Source organism: Podarcis erhardii, assembly GCF_964252035.2.
Source record: "Podarcis erhardii genome assembly, chromosome: 2".
Classification (NCBI taxonomy): domain Eukaryota; kingdom Metazoa; phylum Chordata; class Lepidosauria; order Squamata; family Lacertidae; genus Podarcis; species Podarcis erhardii.
The window spans coordinates 123,261,443-123,280,688 of NC_138498.1; the positions used below are offsets into that span (position 1 = coordinate 123,261,443).

Consider the following 19,246-nt stretch of genomic DNA (forward strand, 5'->3'; position numbering starts at 1 on the left):
TTATTGCTTGTAATAGTTGCCATCCTGCAAGTAAAGAGTCGTCTTCAAAATCTTGTGTGTGGAGTCTACTTCATCACTAGGGCTTTGAGGGTGAAAGCACTGAATCACTCTACATGACTCAGAAAAATAGCTAACAAAGGGTGTGTAATTACTACTATAAATAATAATAATAATAATAATAATAATCACTTTGCTTCACTCTGTGAGAAAAGCAACTACTTTGTTTTTTTTTTAATATTTATTAAGGTTTTTTTATAAAAGAAATGCACAAATAGACAACATTAGTTATGTCATAACAAAATCTCATAACTTCTTTGGACTTCCTCACGTCTCCTGCTCCCACTTACATCGTTGAATAATTAGCAACTACTTTGTTAACATTTTTTTTTACCAACGAATGGAAATGGTTTATTGAATATTTACAGATAAATTATAAAACAGATAAAAACATTGCCAAGATTATTGTAATAACCTGCAGTTTTATAAGAGTATATATTTAAAGAAGATGAATAAATGAGTAAATTAAGTTAATTTGGACATGCAGAAGTTATTAAAAACTAATTTAATTTAAGGAACCGCAGAAAGAGGGGGAAGGAAGTCAAGTTTTGAAGTGTCAAAATGATTGTAAAATCAGTGAAATGTATAAATAGAAAAGTATAAATAAATAAGAGAAAAGCAACTGATGATGATGATGATGTTTCTGTTGTGCCCTTTCCAGTTCTGTGAGATTCATACAGAGAAATGGGTAGGGAGGCCTCCATTAGCAGACACTTACCAGCTGCACATAGCAGGTTGCTGAAGACCACATCCTTCTCAACGCCTTCCGGCTTCATGAGAGGAGAGAAAAGAAAAGGAGAAAAGGAGAATGAAATAAATTCTGCATTCCAGCAGTGTGCAGAAAGAAATACAGTCATACCTCGGGTTGAATGTGCTTCGGGTTGAGCGCTTCCGGGTTGCGCTCCACAGCAATCTGGAAGTAACGGAGCACGTTACTTCCGGGTTATGCCACTTGCGCATGCGCAGACGCTCAAAATGACATCGCGCGCATGCGTGGAAGCAGCAAAACGCGACCCGCGCACATGCAGACACACAGTCACATCTTACGTTCTATTCAGGATGCGAACGGGGCTCTGGAACTGATCCCATTCGCATCCCGAGGTACCACTGTAGTCTGGTTGGAAGGATAAAGAAAACATAATGTGTATTCCTCATGGCAAACAAAGCCATTCTAAATGTTATTTGGTTATTACAAACCCTAAGGTCCCTGTATATGAATTTTACATGCAGCCAAGATGGAGCCAATAAGTCAATACACTGGCACATGCTAGCTCACATTGACTGAAACTTGGAAAAGAAGCAGGAAACAGACCCTGAAAGGAAATAGTTTACCTTACTATTAAGAAATCAATATTTTAAACATCAAACAGAACAACTCTGAGCTTTTTTTGAGGGAAGCTGACCAAAGTTATTGAGCTTTTTTGGGTTGCCTTATTTCAAGAGCCCAAGCCAAGTGTATAAAACGACCCCAAATTTTGGACTACTTTTTTTTTTTTTAGTAAAATCATTGTCTTATACACAGGAGAGTACAGTAAATGATGAAAGAGAAGGAACCAATAAGGAGGAAGAGCAAGTTCCCGTTCTCTCTTTATTCCCCAATGATTCAGGCAATTTATTGCAAAAGATGTTGCTCTGCCCATGCCCTCCAGCATTCCTCCAATAACAATGGGAGGGAGTGGAACAGGACATTCCAGAATCAAATCAGAAACCGGGACTGCTTCTGTAAATCCAGGACTGTCCTTGGAAAATAGGGACACTTGGAGGGTCTGCTTTACTCCCCACAAAATCACACTTATGCAACCCCAAATCAAGATTAAAGCAGCCCTCGTACCCAGGGGCACAGGAAGGGGGTGGACTGCCCTGGGTGCCTTGACTGAGGGGGGTGACATTCGGCGTGCGGCCTGCCTGTGACTCCCAAGCCTACCCTGAGCAGTTGGGGTAAGGGGGGAGTTGCGCCGCTTTGCCGGTGGTGTTTCCCCCTTCCCCCTTTGTTTTGACAACTTGGGGGAGGCTTGGGAATCACGGGTGGGTGGAATGCCAAATGTCCACCATGAGTGGCTTGGTCTGCACCCAACTGCAGGGCACACACGCTGTTCCAGGCACCCGAGCAGCGATCCTGTCCCTGGGAGGGCATCCTCCGCACCACGCCCCCCTCGGGAGCGCCCCCACCCTGGGCAGTGCAGGCATATGCTCTGCCATCATTTATACCTCGACCAAAAGGGATTTGATCACAGTGTCCTTCTGCCCTTTGTGGGGCATCTCCACTATTTCGTTCCCACAGAGCTGTTCAGAGTTCAGGGCTTCAGCGCTCACTGTGAAGTTTATTTCCCCTAGAAGAGAAAAAAGGGCCGCCCTCATTCTATTTTGTTAATAGCATGATTCACTTGCAATCCTTTCCATTGTTATCATAGAGCCAGTGTGGTGTAGTGGTTAAGAGCGGTGGACTCGTAATCTGGTGAACCGGGTTCGCGTCTCCGCTCCTCCACATGCAGCTGCTGGGTGACCTTGGGCTAGTCACACTTCTCTGAAGTCTCTCAGCCCCACTCACCTCACAGAGTGTTTGTTGTGGGGGAGGAAGGGAAAGGAGAATGTTAGCTGCTTTGAGACTCCTTAAAGGTAAAGGGACCCCTGACCATTAGGTCCAGTCGTGACCGCCTCTGGGGTTGTGGTGCTCATCTCGCTTTACTGGCCGAGGGAGCTGGCGTACAGCTTCTGGGTCATGTGGCCAGCATGACAAAGCTGCTTCTGGCGAACCAGAGCAGCGCATGGAAACGCCGTTTACCTTCCCGACAGAGTGGTACCTATTTATCTACTTGCACTTTGATGTGCTTTCGAACTGCTAGGTTAGCAGGAGCAGGGACCGAGCAACGGGAGCTCACGCCGTCACGGGGATTCGAACCGCCAACCTTCTGATTGGCAAGTCCTAGGCTCTGTGGTTTAACCCACAGCGCCACCCGCATCCCTTTGAGACTCCTTAGGGTAGTGATAAAGTGGGATATCAAATCCAAACTCTTCTTCTTCTATCAGGCTATTTAAAGTTGGGAGAGAAATCTATGCATACCCAAAATGTAGGCAGTAGCCAAATTTGCTACAGTACAGTCATACCTCGAGTTGCGTTTGCTACACGTTGCATTTTTTCTGGTTACGAACGCAGCAAACCCGGAAGTGTTTACTTCCAGGTTCACCGCTTCGGACATGCACAGAAGCGATCTGCACACTTTGCGCATGCGCACTCTATCGCATCACATGCACGTGCAGCACTCTACTTATGGACTTTTTGGGGTGCAAACGGCACCCCGGAATGGATCACGTCTGTAAGTAGAGGTACCACTGTATTTGATCAAGTTGATGGACTATGCCGAAATGGCTAAAATGACTAAAAAAATCAGAAATCAGGAAGACCAAAATTCTAACAAGGAATGGGGGAAATTTATAGTTTATCTTAAAAACCGTTGTAAATAGTTAAAATCGTTAGTAGGATTGGAATAACACTTGTAGTTTAATGGTGAATTTTGGACACAATGGAGATGTAAAAGATTTGGATTATCATAAAAGATGCAGGAGGAAATGATTAACAATAGGACCGACAAAGGGGAGGAGGGAAGTCCAGGAGATTCTTTGGAATCTTGTTTCTATGTTGTATGTATGTTGGATATCTGACTGTAAATATTTAATCTGAGAAATATATATATTGTATTTACATGCCGGAAGTGCACACACACACTTTCACTGCAGACTAAGGGAGATAACTCTGTAGGAGGAATCAGGACTCCTTGCATTTATACATACCCCTGATCTAAGAGTTTGGTCAAGGACCCCTAGACAGTTAAGTCCAGTCAAAGGCAACTATGTGGTTGCGGCGCTCATCTCGCTTTCAGGCAGTGGTGATTACGCAGTTCCTAGTATTGCTGCTTACCCAGAGATTTGGGAGTTACCGTCCAAGAGACCGTTTTCCTTTCACTGGCACACAGGCAGTAAGATCCCTCCTCCTTCTCCACAGGGGAAGCCACAAACTCAGCAGAGGGGGCCAGCGAGATACTGACCTGTCCGTGAACAGAAAGGTGTTAGCAGGGAGGAAACAAAAGTCTCTTGCCGCTCAAGAGACTGGGGTGCTGGCAGAAATATGATTCTGTGCTTAGGCGATCCAAATTCTACGCCAAGGAAAAGAGGGCGAGGAGTTTTCGGGAATCGGGAGCCAAGCTAGGGCGTTCCTCACCCTGACGCAGCGCTGCATGTAGGTGAAGACGGTGGCCTTCAGGGTGAACGCTTCGCCCCGCACCACAGAGTAGGGCAAGGTCAGATCCAGGAAGAATGGCTGGAAGGCCTTGAGGGAGGCAGTCTGGGCCAGGCCAAAGCCCACATCCGGGGACAAGCAGAAAGCTCCAGCCTTCCACTCGGTGATGGTGTCCGGAATGGTCACGGGGATGTCAATCTCGCCTTGGGACTCGCTGCTGAGGGACAGAGAAGAACAGGAATCAAAGAATCATAGAGTTTGAAGGGGTCCCAAGGGTTTTATATATATGTATATACATATACATATACATATCTTTTCAGATATACACATTCCATTGATTTTACAGTCATTTTGACATTTTAAAACTTGACTTCCTTCCCCCTCTTTCTGCGGTTCCTTAACTTTGTTTTTAATACCTTTTGCATATCCAAATTAACTTAACTTATTTATTTCTCTTACTCTTACGTACCGTAACTGCAGGTTATTACAATAACCCTGCCAGTGTTTTTATCTGTTTACAATTTGTCTGTAAATGTTCAATAAACCATTTCCATTCTTTTATTAAAAGTTTGTTATCTTGATTTCTTATTCTTCCGGTAAGTTTTGCCTTTTTTGCATATTCCATACAGTTTCATATCCATTCTTCCTTTGCTGGGACTTCTGCTTCTTTCCATTTTGGGGCAAGTACCACTCTTGCTGCTGTAGTCGTATACATGAATAAATTTCTATACAATTTAAGTAGTTCTGTCCCTATAATTCCCAAGAGAAAGGCTTCTGGTATTTTTTTACAAACGTTATTTTAAACATCCTTTTCATTTCATTGTATATCATTTCCCAGTAAGGTAAGTAAGGTTACCACATGAGTTTGGATTTGATATCCCACATTATCCCTACCCTAAAGAGTCTCAAAGCGGCTAACAATCTCCTTTCCCTTCCTCCCCGACAACAAACACTCTGTGAGGTGCATGTGGAGGAGCGGAGACGCGAACTCGGTTCACCAGATTACGAGTCTACTGCTCTTAACCACTGCAGCACACTGGCTTTTGCTTTCCCCCCTTCTCTCTGAGACAACATGAGAGACGACATGTTTCTTTGTCCTGATTTATGATTAATAGATCTGTAGTTGTAGTATGACTTCACAAGCCTCACGCCTATTCTGTGTGTGCAGTTCTATCTGCTGATAGCGTGCCCTGGTTCTGAAGCCCGGGTCGCTGATTTACATCAGAGCAGAGGTCGATGGAAGGAGTCGGCTGAGCTGAGGATTGCCAGCTGGCCTCGCGGCCCTCTGCATGTCGACAAAGCCCCAGCAATGTTTGATCCATCTTCAATGTGACAGGCCTTTATTTTTCTGAAGATGGTCGTGCAGGGTGAGGAACATTTTCATAGCTCCCTTCATTTCCCATCACCAGGGAAATCCTGTAAAATGCACACCACTTCCAAGTATTCAAGGTGCTATCAAGAGCCTTGTCCTTCATTAATTTGCCTAATTCTCCCTAGGGTTATGGCTCGTAATAGGGCAGAGATTTTGTGGGGTGGGGGCTGTGTGGCCTTCCCATTGTTGTTGGGCTCCAACTCCCATCACCCCCGGGCTGGATGGCCTGTGAACAGGTATGATGGAGGTTGTATGGCAGTAACACCTGGAAGGCCACAGGTTCTCAGCATTTCTTTCAAGGGATTTTCGCTACGGACTCCCCCAGCACCACCACTGCCCTATTGATTATAATGGTTTTAATTGACACCGAAATGGGAATGCTTATGTGTAATGGTGAAAGGGTTTAATGCTGGAAAATTCCACTGCCGTACTCTAAGGGACTCTGAGCCTTAACTGAGTTGATAATGGAATGTTGTTTTCTGCAATCTAACATATGAGTGTTTAACCTTAGATCACATGAGAGGTATTGAATTGAATTGCAACTTCGCCATCTTGGAAGGGTGATGGCTGGAGTCCTTTGTTCCTGGGCTCTGTGAGAGTGAGGATGTAGATGAAGCTTTCCAGATAAACAGCCCCAGGCAGGATGCAGGTTGTGGGGAGAGACAGACCTCTGTTTCTAGGTCTGTTGAAATTGCTTGACATTTTGTAAGATGCTGAGCCTATGCCTTGGACTGGCATATGTCTTATGGAGTTGTTTGGATGTTTTTGTTTTGTTTTGAAGAAAGTTCCGCAAGCAAAGCTTTCGGTAAACAGTGCTTCATTTCCAAAGGAGCCCGTTTTTATGCATCCACTCGCTTCAAACTGCATAATATTAATATCTGCAATATGCGCACCCCACAAAGTCTGAAAACCACTACAGTGGTACCTCGCAAGACGAAATTAATTCGTTCTGCGAGTTTTTTTGTCTTGCGATTTTTTCGTCTTGCGAAGCACGGACTTTGGAAAAGCTTCAAAAATCACCAAAGTCTTCAAAAACCTCAAAAAAGGCTACCACACCGCGTGCTATGAGTTGCTCCTCGAAGTCAAGTCGCAACTGCACCCCCTGAATGCACGGTTTTAAGAAAAAGGAAACAAACTTGCAAGACAAAGGAAACAAACTTGCAAGACGTTTTCGTCTTGCGAAGCAAGCCCATAGGGAAATTCGTCTTGCAAAGCAACTCAAAAAATGAAAAACTCTTTCGTCTTGCGAGTTTTTCGTCTTACAAGGCATTCGTCTTGAGAGGTACCACTGTACTTACTTCACTATCCACGTGTTCCAGAGCCACGTCTCGGGAAAGTAGCTCCTAACAGTCTCCTGCTGTCTTCCTGTTCTTGCAGCTTCTCGTGCAGGAATGCTTGGAGCTCCTGGCAGTCCACTCTCAGTTTGAATCCGTTGCTCAACTTGAAGGAAGACAGAGCATAGATGATGGCCATTGTTATTCGGACTCAATGAACAGAAAGCCCTCTTGATTTCAGTAGGTACACTCTGAGTGGGACTGTTGGATATTGCCCTAAATTATGTACTTTATTTCCACAGTGGTGACCAGAGGAGAAATGACCACTGGGAGGAGAGCAGAGATAAGTAACACCACAGGGCATCTGTAACAGCAAAACCGAGACCTTCCTCTGCTCCAGCTGCAATTAAACATGTCTCTCCCATACAGCCACAGCAAGTGCTCTAACTCACCAACGGTTTGACTTTACCCCTAAGGCCGCACTCTTACATTATCTCTTGAGACAGATGCCAACTAATTTATTTATTTAATTTCATTTTGTTTTTCTTTGTACTTTCTATCTCTCTCTCTTTGTGTATGTGCGTGTGTGTCATAAATTGTGTTTCATACACAGCTGTCTTGTGTGTATGTGTCTGTGTTTACAATCTAACCCCCAACCTGCATTGAAGAACCCAATTTCTATTTGGTTCCACTTAACTTTTAAGCCATTTCACTTTTTAAAACAAAAGTTAGAATTCTGCAAATCACCATGTGGTACCTCAGGTTAAGTACTTAATTCGTTCCGGAGGTCTGTACTTAACCTGAAACTGTTCTTAACCTGAAGCACCACTTTAGCTAATGGGGCCTCCTGCTGCCGCCGCGCTGCCAGAATCCGATTTCTGTTCTTATCCTGAAGCAAAGTTCTTAACCTGAAGCACTATTTCTGGCTTAGTGGAGTGTGTAACCTGAAGTGTATGTAACCCGAGGTACCACTGTAACCATGTTCTATTGCTGCTGACTGACTAATTAATCTATGCCATTTAAATAGCACGATATTTTACCATAACGATAACGGTGGCAAATTCATAAGCACGCAATAGAACAAAATACACTCTGAATCTATCTTTGGGCAAATACTGGTACATTGGACCCTCGGTTCCCAAATGCCTCTGTTCTTGTATGTTTTGGTTCCCGAATGCTGAAAACCCAGAAGTAAATGCTTCCATTAACTTGAACGACACGACTTCTGCGGATTGCAAGAAGCTCTTGCAACCAATGGGAAGCCATGCCTCGGTTTTCGAACATTTCGCAGGCTGAATGGGCTTCCGGAATGGATTTCGTTCTGGAACCGAGGTTCCACTGTAAACTTTCTATTTACAGCATGCAATTGCCGGAAGGGATGAGGCAAGTGAAACTCTTCCTGAAAACCCTTCTGCCAAGTATCTTAATATTTTTTTAAAAAATATAGGGCTGTAGAACTAGGCACTCAGCAAAAGTTTTAGTCAAGGCCCTTAGAGACGTAGAGCGTAGCTGGATGTACATTTTCTGGTTTCCCACAAGCAACCCTTCAGCCAATGTGAGAACAGGATGCTAGAGAATATTTGCCATTGGCTCTTCTTAAGCTGTTATCGTTCCTCTTAAATTTGCAGAGCTTATAAATCTTGTGATTTTGAGGGCATTATGAAGATGGAAGATCCAACCTCTCCATCCTTAAGGAAATCAGCCCTGAGTGGTCACTGGAAGGACAGATCGTGAAGCTGAGGCTCCAATACTTTGGCCACCTCATGAGAAGAGAAGACACCCTGGAAAAGACCCTGATGCTGGGAAAGATGGAGGGCACAAGGAGAAGGGGATGACAGAGGACGAGATGGTTGGACAGTGTTGTCGAAGCTACAAACATGAGTCTGACCAAACTGCGGGAGGCAGTGGAAGACAGGAGTGCCTGGTGTGCTTTGGTCCATGGGGTCACGAAGAGTAGGACACGACTAAATGACTAAACAACAACATGAAGATGGAACGAAGGCTAACTGGAGGAAATCCCACCCCTACTCCCACAATTGCCACCAACATTGCCACCAGGTTCTTACTGGCAATTGCTGGTGTCTCTTCTCTGCAAAGGTTAGGCTTCTGTATCTTGGTGCTGGTAAAAACTTTCAAGCCAAAGTCCTGCAAAATGAGAAAATGAGCCAGTATGAAGCCTTCTCCAGAGCGTTATGCCTTCCCAAACAGCATATGTGTCTCTGTTCCCGAATACCTGACCAGGAGAGTCTCTACCTAGTCTGGATTAACCCTTCAGGAGCTGAACATCCTCCTCTGCCCACTGCCGGGTGGTCTGGAAGGATACAGGGGGATAGAGAAACATTTTTCTCCCTCTCTCATAGAATCAAAGAATTGCAGAGTTGTAAGGGTGTGCGGTGTGCGACAGGGTGAGCTCCTGTTGCTCGGTCCCTGCTCCTGCCAGCCTAGCAGTTCGAAAGCACGTCAAAGTGCAAGTAGATAAATAGGTTCCCCTCCAGCAGGAAGGTAAACGGCATTTCCGTGCGCTTCTCTGGTTCGCCAGAAGCGGCTTAGTCATGCTGGCCACATGACCCGGAAGCTGTCTGCAGACAAACGCCGGCTCCCTTGGCCTAAAGAGCAAGATGAGCACTGCAACCCCAGTTGTCCATGACTGGACCTAATGGTCAGGGGTCCCTTTACCTTTACCTAAGGGAACCCAAGGATAATCAAGTGGCCATCCAACCGCCTGCAACACAGGAATCTCAGCTAAAGCGTCCAGGACAGGTGGCTACCCAAACTTTGCTTAAAAACCTCCAAGGAAGAAGAGTCTACCACCTCTCATGGGAGTCCGTTCCACTGCCAAACAACTCTTACTGTCAGAAAGTTCTTCCTAATGATTAGTCGGAATCTCCTTTCTTGAAGCCATTGGTCCAGTCCCTACGCTCCAGAGGAGGAGAAAACAAGCTTGTTCCCTCTTTCATGTGACAGCCCTTGAAATATTTGAAGGTCAGCCTCTTTTCCAGGCTAAACATGCCCAGCTCCTTCAACCGTTCCTCATAAGGCTTGGCTTCCAGACCCTTGAAATATAGTTTAAAAATAAAATAAAAAAATAGTCCAGTAGCACCTTAGAGACCAACTAAGTTTGTTCTTGGTATAAGCTTTCATGTGCATGCACACTTCTTCAGATACACTGAAACAGAAGTCACCAGACCCTTATATATAGTGGGAGGGTGGGGAGGGGCTTTTCTCAGGAGGGTAGTAGGAGATGGGTGACTGACTCAATGGGTATGGTAAACCTGGTGTGTGTGTGTGTGTGTGTGTGTGTGTGTGTGTGTGTGTGTGTGTATTTCGACTGCTTTAGACCAACATGGCTACCTACCTGTTTCTAGACCCTTGATCATCTTGGTTGCCCTCCTCTGTACATGTTCCAGCTTGTTGACATCTCCTTAAATTGTGGTGCCCAGAACTGGACACAGTACTCTCATGACATTAGAACTCATGGGCATCCAGTGAAACTGAATGTTGAAAGATTCAGGGCGGATTCAAAAAGCAGTTATTCACATGGTGCCTAGCTCAACTGTAAGGATGCAGGTGGCGCTGTGGTCTAAACCACAGAGCCTCTTGGGCTTGCCGATCAGAATGTCGGTGGTTTGAATCCCCGCGACGGGGTGAGCTCCCGTTGCTGTGTCCCAGCTCCTGCCCACCTAGCAGTTCGAAAGCACGCCAGTGCAAGCAGATAAATAGGTACCAGTCCGGTGGGAAGGAAAACAGCATTTCCATGTGCTCTGGCCTCCATCTCATTGTGCCAGAAGTGGTTTAGTCCTGCTGGCCACATGACCTGGAAAGCTTTCTGTGGACAAACGCCATCTCCCTCGGCCTGAAAGCAAGATGAGCGCCACAACCCCATAATCACCTTTGACTGGACTTAACCATCCAGGGGTCCTTTACCTTTACCTTTTATCTAGTTCAACACTGAAACTCGCTTCCACAGGAGGGAGTGATGGCCACGAATGTGGATGGCTCAGAGGATCAGACAAATTAGGGGGAAAGGCTATCAGTGGCTACGAGCCATGATGGTGATGGTTTGCCTCCCCAGTTGGAGGCAGTGATGCTTCTGAATACCAGTCGCTGAAAACCACAGGAGGGGGAAAAGGGCTCTTGCGCTCGGATCCTGTTTGCAGGCTTCCCACAGGCATTTGGTTGAGCAATGTGAGAACACTGGACTGAACGCATTGGCCTGAGCCAGCAGGCTCTTCTTAAGGCTACATAATCTCTCTGCAGAGGACAATAGCTTTTGGTGGAAAACGAACTGCAGGGGAATGGAAACATTGCTGCGTGCGACGTATGCGGGGTGGAATGCAACACCGTGCTTCCTTACAGCCCTAGATTTTGGCTGGCTGAGCTGCCACTGTCACGCGGTGGGTCCCTACAATGTGCCCTCCTCTTCCTGGCAGACATTTCACTCCCCGACAAATCACAGAATCATAGAATTGCAGAGTTGGTGTGGACCACAAGGAACACCTAGCCCAAACTCCTGCAATGAAGGACTCTCTCGCCCACATGGGGCTCATACCCATGACCCTGAGATTAAGGGTCTCATGCCAATGCAGTGGGTCCTTTGGCACTCACCTTGAGAATGTCATAGGCATCACCTTCACTCTGCTGAAAAGATTCATATCTGTAGCTGATGCCTCCCACAACAATATTTTTCCTAACTGTGCAGCGACCAAGGGACGGGTCAAGCAGGTAGTGGTGCCTGTAGACGTAACCTCGGAGGTCCTTCACAGGGAGCAGATCATAAATCTGACCACAAAAGTAGCCACAGTTAAGCATGTCCTAAAATGCCCCTGCTATTTTTTATTTTTTCTATATATTTTTTACAAAGTAATAATCATAAATAAGTAAGAATAAAAATGTGCACCTCGCCACGGAGACCATTCCATTGTTACTGTCCAACCACACACAATTTCAACACCTCTTGCGATGGTTTGACCCCTTTCCGTTTTAACAGTACAAATTCTACAAACGCCTTCCATATCTCCTCTAAATCACCTCTCCTCTAAAATGTCCCTGCATGGCCACTGCAGAACAGCTCTGACCACCAGAAAGTTATTCCCAATATTTAGTTGGAATCTCTTTCCTTGTAATTTGACTCGGGTCCCACCCTCTGGCACAGCAGAAAACAAGCTTGCCCTGTCTTCAGCCTTGAAGGTAGCCATCAGATCACCTCTCAGCCTTCTCTTTCCCCCAGGCTAAACATACTCAACTGTGCCTCACGAGACTTGGTTTCCAGGACACAGTTTGGACAGAAAGGAATGAGTCCATTCAACACTTTGCCAAACCGTTTCAAAAGTGGATACAGATGTTCTATGCATCCCTGGTCCTCAGTTTATCAGTCCGGCATATAACTGGAATGAAACTTAGTTTTTTAAAATTGTTGTATGCACCCCAGTCTCTGAAAAATGAGAGACTCCAGAGGTTCTAGTGGTTATCCAGAGTCTGGCTTCCTTGAGAAAGGAAGTGTTTTGGAGATATATGGCCTTGCCCCTGAGATTGAGGGGGCCAGGGCCATACAACGTCAATGTTAAGATAGTCCGTTCCACCTTAAGAGGAACAGGCTGTTGTGTGTCACATGTCTGTTTACTTTCCAGCACAGCTTGCTGGGAACTTCCATTTGTGTATAGCTTTTGCTTATGCTGTTTGCTTGGACACGAAGGGGAGCAGACATGTTTTTCCTTTTGTCCTGATGCTGAATAAAATGCCTGTAAATATGTTTTACACAGCCTCTAATCTGCCCTTCTGTTGCGAAGAGTTCTTATCTCTGCTGAGTTGCGTGCCCCGCTTCTGAAGCTCTGGGTCGCAGATTCATGCTGCACCAAGGACCGGAGATCGCCCGGCTGCCGGCCAGTGGGCTGGAGCCAGCTGGGGGCCTGCCAATTGCCCCCGTTCCCTTGGATGCATCCCAACAGTCAGCACACCGGACATACATGCCACCTGGCTCGTGTACATGACATCAGCACACCCCATGGCACAGAAGCGCAAAAGTGGCTCTAGGAATGTTACACTTGAAGACAGCTCCAAAAGCAGATTTGACTCACAGTCTTAGGGGACATCTCAACTTCGGGCTTCAAGAGAAAGACACTCTTATCGACAGCATGGACAGCACAAAGGGAGCCTTTGGAGGCAGCAAGATGGAGGTGAGTTTTGCTGGTAGGGAGGCCTTCAGCATCAGAGAACCACAGATTCACCTGGAGGCATAAAGGGCATTTGAAAAAACTGTGAAAACAGGTTATTTATTGGGACGGAGTGATTTTTGAAGCTGTTGTTAAAGTTGCAAAACAGCAAAGCACGGGACGGAGCAATGCATAATTTCTGAAACAACAAGGGGATATCAACCCCGCCCAAGGCATGGTGGAGAACAGCAACAACTGGGAAAAGGCAGACATAACATTTTACAAGGACAGGAAGAAACACCACAGAATAATTGCCACACACAGAAAGAACAAGGGTATAGTCAGGGGGCCTCACTTGTAGATCTATAAATCATTTACTGTGTCACCACAAATGGAAGTTATTAATATTGCAGTTGATGAATAAGGGATTATTATTTTGACCGGAATGTAATTGAAATTAATAAGATTTTGGAACACAGAAGTAAAGAAAATCATCAAACCATCAAATCTTGCACGCAGGGGGCCACCTAAATTATATAATTACTATTATTGCTTTTAGTAATTGTATTGCAATTTGGTATTGTTATAATGAGGCTATTATTGGATTGTAATTAAAAAATTAATAAAAATTATTATAGAAAGGGCATTTGAAGAGTTCATTCTATTACATGACAGCACAGAGATAATCCCTTCTGGGATTTGTTTTCTCATCTTGGGTTGCCCTCCTCAGCTGCCAACAAGTTAATATTCTGCTGGTCCAGCTGGAAAAAATGGTGCTCTATGGACTACCAAGTGAGAACTTTGGCAAAGATTTATGCCAGAGAGGGAACAGAGAGCCTCATGGCCATGTCTGCCCTGGGCCTCAGAGAGTCCCCACAACCTTACCTTGTTTGCGAAGCAGTTCTCCACGGTGAATTCTGCTGAATGGACCACTAGTTCTTTATTGGGCAAAATCGTGTAGAGAAGCAAACGGGCCAATGGAGCAGTGTCCATGTCAACAGAGAGGTCCAGAGAAAACACCCCTTTGGCTGGTAGATAACGAAATGTTAGTGGAAGTCTAAAAACAGACTTGAAATGATCCTTGCATAGTTTTGCCCCAAACAACAAATCTGCCCCTAGCAACAAGCTTTCTGCTAGCAACAGGTCTTCCCCACAACAGGGTTTCCTTAGCAACAGACTTCTTTATTAGACAGGCTCTGAAGGAGGAGGTGTCGTTGCTACTCTGCTCAGATGGCTGCAGAGCAGGGAGGAGGAATGATTCTCTGTACAGTGGTACCGCGGGTTAAGTACTTAATTCATTCCGGGGGGTCCGTACTTAACCTGAAACTGTTCTTAACCTGAAGACCACTTTAGCTAATGGGGCCTCCTGCTGCTGCCGCGCCACCGGAGCATGATTTCTGTTCTCATCCTGAAGCAAAATTCTTAACCTGAAGCACTATTTCTGGGTTAGCGGAGTCTATAACCTGAAGCATACGTAACGTGAAGCGTATGTAACCCGGGGTACCACTGTACGTAGTTTTACTTTATTTTCCTTAGGCCAGCAGTTGTATAAGTTGTAATGTTAATTCTTCCATCAATACTTAAAGCAGAACTGGAATGTGTTTATTCCCACAGGTGAGCTGAACTGAGGAAGTATATTCTGGGAGACTTTCTGAGTGACATTGCTGACTGAAAAGGGAACCCCAAATGATTGGCATAGCACACTGACACAAAATTCCCAAGGAGGAAGAGAGGGAGGAAGAGAACGATTACAATTCATGAGTGTAAAATTATATTGTCTATGAGTATAAAATTGAGGAAACTCTGAAACATGCCATGCAGGAACCGCAAGGGCACATGGACGCATATGTGGTGGCACTGTACTAAGGTGTGGGTTTACATCATGGGTAGGCAAACTAAGGCCCAGGGGCCGGATCCGGCCCAATCACCTTCTAAATCTGGCCCGTGGATGGTCCAGGAATCAGCATGCTTTTACAAGAGTAGAATGTGTCCTTTTATTTAAATTGCATCTCTGGGTTATTTGTGGGGCATAGGAATTCGTTCATTATTTTTTTCCAAAATATGGTCCGTCCCCCCACAAGATCTGAGGGACAGTGGAGTGACCCCCTGCTGAAAAATTTTGCTGACCCCTGGTTTACGTTATCACCTGGGTTTATAAAAAATTGGAAAGGTCACCAAGAATCAAGGGAGGAATGGAGTGCCACTTACCGGTACCTCCTCTGTGCTCCACAGGCAGAACATGGGTCCCTGATCGCACAATGACCCCCTTAGCCATCACCTGCGTGGAAGGCAGAAAATGCCTGATAAAAGCATAAGAACACAACAGCCTGCTAGGTCAGGCCAGTGGTCCATCTAGTTCAGCATCCTTCTCTCACTGTGGCCACCCATTTGCCTATAAGCTGGAGGAGGATGGAGGGGGCAAAATATATGGTTACACTGATAGGCCAGCAGTTCTTACACACAGGGAGTGTTCTGGCGTCCAGAAACAATCTCTCTCCTGGTAGTACAACATGAATTGCCATTACGCTTGAGCCTATCTTTGCAATTAGAAATCAAACATAGTTTGGCAGCTGAAAATGGACTATTCAAAGTCCTTTCCTTAAAAAAAACAAGAAACAGTCAGTTCACAAAGGCCTGTCAGAATAAAACAGCTGGCAGACAGATGACAAGGGAGCCAGTCTAACTTCTCTATGAAGAGTAATAATAATAATAATAACTGTCAGGTGCGGGTGGTGGTTGCTCGTGAGTAACCAGGCAGGACTCCGACCTGTCTTTTACAGGTTTTATTGTGCAAACTATTTACAATGCAGATCCACAAAGTTCATGTCCGTCTTAGTCACTTGCAGAAGCCGGGAGTGGCCCCTTCTGGCTTCTCCCCCAGCATAAGAACTTTGGTACCCCAAGCCTCCGCCTCCCCTCTTTGCGTTTCACCCCTCTGTGCAAGCTGGGCGACGGAAGGGGCGTGCGTCCCTCCTGCCCAGCCTGGCTAGGTGAGGTGCTGGGGCTCTCAGCAGCATCCTCAAGCCCTTTCCTCGCTTGGCTGGCCCCTTCCCCTTGTTCTCCACTGGAGGTGTGGCTTTTCCCACCACTGAAGGAGGAACTGCTCCTCAGGAGTTTCGGAAGCTCTCTGTATCCCTGCGGCCTCCCGGCTTCCCTCCCCTGTTCCGATGGCAGTCCCCTGATGATGATGATGATGATAATAGTAATAATAATAATATTCATACCCTGCCCAACTGGCTGGGTTTCCCCAGCCACTCTGGGTGACTTCCAACAGAATATTAAAAATACGATAAAACATCAAACATTAAAAACTTCCCTAAACAGGGTTCCAAAGTTTGGGAGCAGCCACTGAGAAGGCCCACTCCCAAGTCCCTACCAAAGAAAGGCCACTCTGTCCAGGCTTACCAAATAGTAAAAGACCATTTCCTCCTCTTTTACGACAGCTGAATTCAGAATATAATGGACCCGGAGCGTCTGAGTCTGACCACAGCTTAAGGTCCCAGGAACACGCTCAATGTGGAGGTAGCTTTGGCTTGGTGAGTAAAAACGCCCCGCTGAATAAGATGCGCCCTGGTGTTGGGGACTGATCCAGCCTTGTTCACACGCAGAGTTCGATTTATAAGTTGCCTGGCAAACAGAAAGAAAGAAGAAAATGGCAGGTGCTCAGGGACTGGAGAAAATAAATCCTTGTTGTTCCTGTATTAGGGAATCATTGGTGCCTTGGTGACTATGAGATCAACTTTGTGATATTACACCAGTTCGAGATTCATCTCAGACCTATTTGCATGCCCAGCAACCAACACACACCTTTAGGAGACAATAAGAGTCAGACATATCAACCCAACAGCCATTTCTGCTATCACATACACAGTCCCAGCCCTTGGGGGTCTTTTTCTAGTCCCAATACATTTCCTGGATTCAGAAATGGAATTGAAATTAACGGGAAATGACAAACCCAGAAAAGGTGATGAAGGAGAAAGAGAAAAGAAAAAAGTAGGAGCCACAGGAAACTGAATCTCAAAGCATTTTTTAAAATTTCAACCGATCCAATTGATATTGGAGATTCCTGCATTGCAGGGGGTTGGACTAGATGACCCCTGGGTCCCTTCCAACTTTAAGACTCTTACGATTCTATGATATTCCCATGTTTTGTGCTTGCAAAGAATAAATTGCCTTATTTAGTTCTCAATCCCCTTGAACACTCACATGGATCCGGAGTTCAGGAGCTGTGAAGTTATCAGTGTCTATGGAAAACTGGGCTCGTCCCTGGTCATCAGTTACGTATTTGGTGCTGGTTCCAGTTAGATGTACCCTAATCTGAATTGTTTCATTGGCAATTGGCACTTTGGCAGCATCCAAAAGCTTCACCTAGCAGGGCAAAAACAATACATATAGCAGTTTGGTCTGATGATGATGATGATGATGATGATGATGAAGATGATGTTGATGATTACAGTGGGACCTCTGGTTGCGAACAGGATCCGTTCCAGAGCCCCATTCGCAACATGAGCAGAACGCAACCCGCGTCTGCACGTGCACGGGTTGTGATTCTCCGCTTCCACGCATGCGCATGATGTCATTTTGAGCGCCTGCGCATGCGCTAACAGCGAAACCCGGGAGTAACCCTTTCCAGTACTTCCGGGTCGCTATGGGGCGCAACCTGAAAAGACATAACCTGAACCGAATGTAAGAAGAGGTAAGGTAATGGTAAAGGGACCGCTGACCATTAGGTCCAGTCGTGACCGACTCTGGGATTGCGGCGCTCATCTCGCTTTATTGGCTGAGGGAGCCGGAGTATGGCTAAGCCGCTTCTGGCGAACCAGAGCAGCGCACGGAAACGCCGTTTACCTTCCCGCTGAAGCGGTACCTATTTATCTACTTGCACTTTGACGTGCTTTCAAACTGCTAGGTTGGCAGGAGCAGGGACAGAGCAACGGGAGCTCACCCCGTCGCAGGGATTTGAACCGCCCACCTTCTGATTGGCAAGTCCTAGGCTCTGTGGTTTAACCCACAGTGCCACCCGCATCCCAAGAAGAGGTATGACTGTATAAAAGTTTATTTATACCCCGCCCTCCCTGGCCAGGGCCGGGCTCAGAGCAGCTAACACCAAATATGAATTTCAATAAAACATAACAGAAAAAAATACAACAACAAACAGTTAATTAAAATACGGCTTAAAATACAGCTTAAAATGCAGCCTCATTTTAGCAGTAGCCCATATGAATTGGGAGGGAGATGAGTGGCGGAGCTAGCTGCCCAGAGTGGTGTGCACATGGGGGCGGGGCTACCCGCCCATGTGGGTGAGGTAAATGTCCCGGGGGATGACTGTCTGTAGGGGGCGTTCTATAAGTTCAGGTGGGTGAGGATGGAGAAGGTTGAGGACACACAAATTGCATCAGGATTCCAGAGGTGGCACCTCAGAGGTCGGAACTGGAGCTGAGGGGTGGGGGGTGAATTGCTAACCACCCTGGCCCATCCATCCTCCTCTTCCAGTGCGTACAGGGAACATTTGTCTTTAAAACAAACATTCAGCTGTGGGGTCATGCGCAGTGGGGATCTCTCAGCCTGCCTTACCTGCCCAGTAAAGGGGATCCCAGGCTTGTAGTAAGAGTCCACATTCTCAAAGGTGATTGTGCTGAGAGTCGTAATGATCATGGTGGAAGCCGTGCCTGTCAATTCCACCCCTGCCAAATAGGCAAAGAGAGGTAGGTACATATAAGCACACATGGTGGGACTGCTCAAAGGTGGCTGAATTGTGGAATAAGGCATTTGCTGAGAACTCTTTGGTAAAAAACAAACAAACTGTTACTCTATCTTTCCACCTGGCAATTTTGAACCTATATGGAAACAGAATGGGATTTGAAAAGTAAATAACTTATTTCTCATCTCTTAAGAGCAGCTCAGGGCTGTGTTGCCAAATCCTAGAATATCCTTAATCTTAATATTTGGGATTGCTGGTGTTCAAGGGTTTCACAAATTGCCCATCTTGAAAAAGTACCCAAAGGGCAGAGCTTGAATCAATAATTTCTTTCCGAATTTCTTTTCAATATGTGGCATGATTTTCTTATGCAAATATTCTTATACAAATATTGAGGCACATGGTTGGTGCCGTTTGCATATGCAAATGTCTGGTCTATATGGAACCTTTATTCTCAGTAAA

The 19,246-nt window shown here is 45.8% G+C and overlaps 1 protein-coding gene across 1 annotated transcript in view; it reads right to left on the minus strand.

The window, feature by feature from the left end:
• LOC309335226 (alpha-2-macroglobulin-like) overlaps nt 1-19,246 on the minus strand; it is a 65,922-nt gene that overhangs the window by 18,520 nt on the left and 28,156 nt on the right. Inside the window, exons 10-22 of the mRNA XM_081850100.1 lie at nt 18,661-18,770; nt 17,293-17,454; nt 16,492-16,713; nt 15,295-15,364; nt 13,972-14,114; nt 13,012-13,161; nt 11,543-11,716; nt 8,985-9,082; nt 6,962-7,213; nt 4,274-4,508; nt 3,974-4,100; nt 2,266-2,387; nt 776-827 (exon numbers count right to left, since the gene is read on the minus strand). Of these exons, the coding sequence (XP_081706226.1) occupies nt 776-827; nt 2,266-2,387; nt 3,974-4,100; nt 4,274-4,508; nt 6,962-7,213; nt 8,985-9,082; nt 11,543-11,716; nt 13,012-13,161; nt 13,972-14,114; nt 15,295-15,364; nt 16,492-16,713; nt 17,293-17,454; nt 18,661-18,770 (1,917 nt within the window). The remainder of the gene's footprint in view (nt 1-775; nt 828-2,265; nt 2,388-3,973; nt 4,101-4,273; nt 4,509-6,961; nt 7,214-8,984; nt 9,083-11,542; nt 11,717-13,011; nt 13,162-13,971; nt 14,115-15,294; nt 15,365-16,491; nt 16,714-17,292; nt 17,455-18,660; nt 18,771-19,246) is intronic.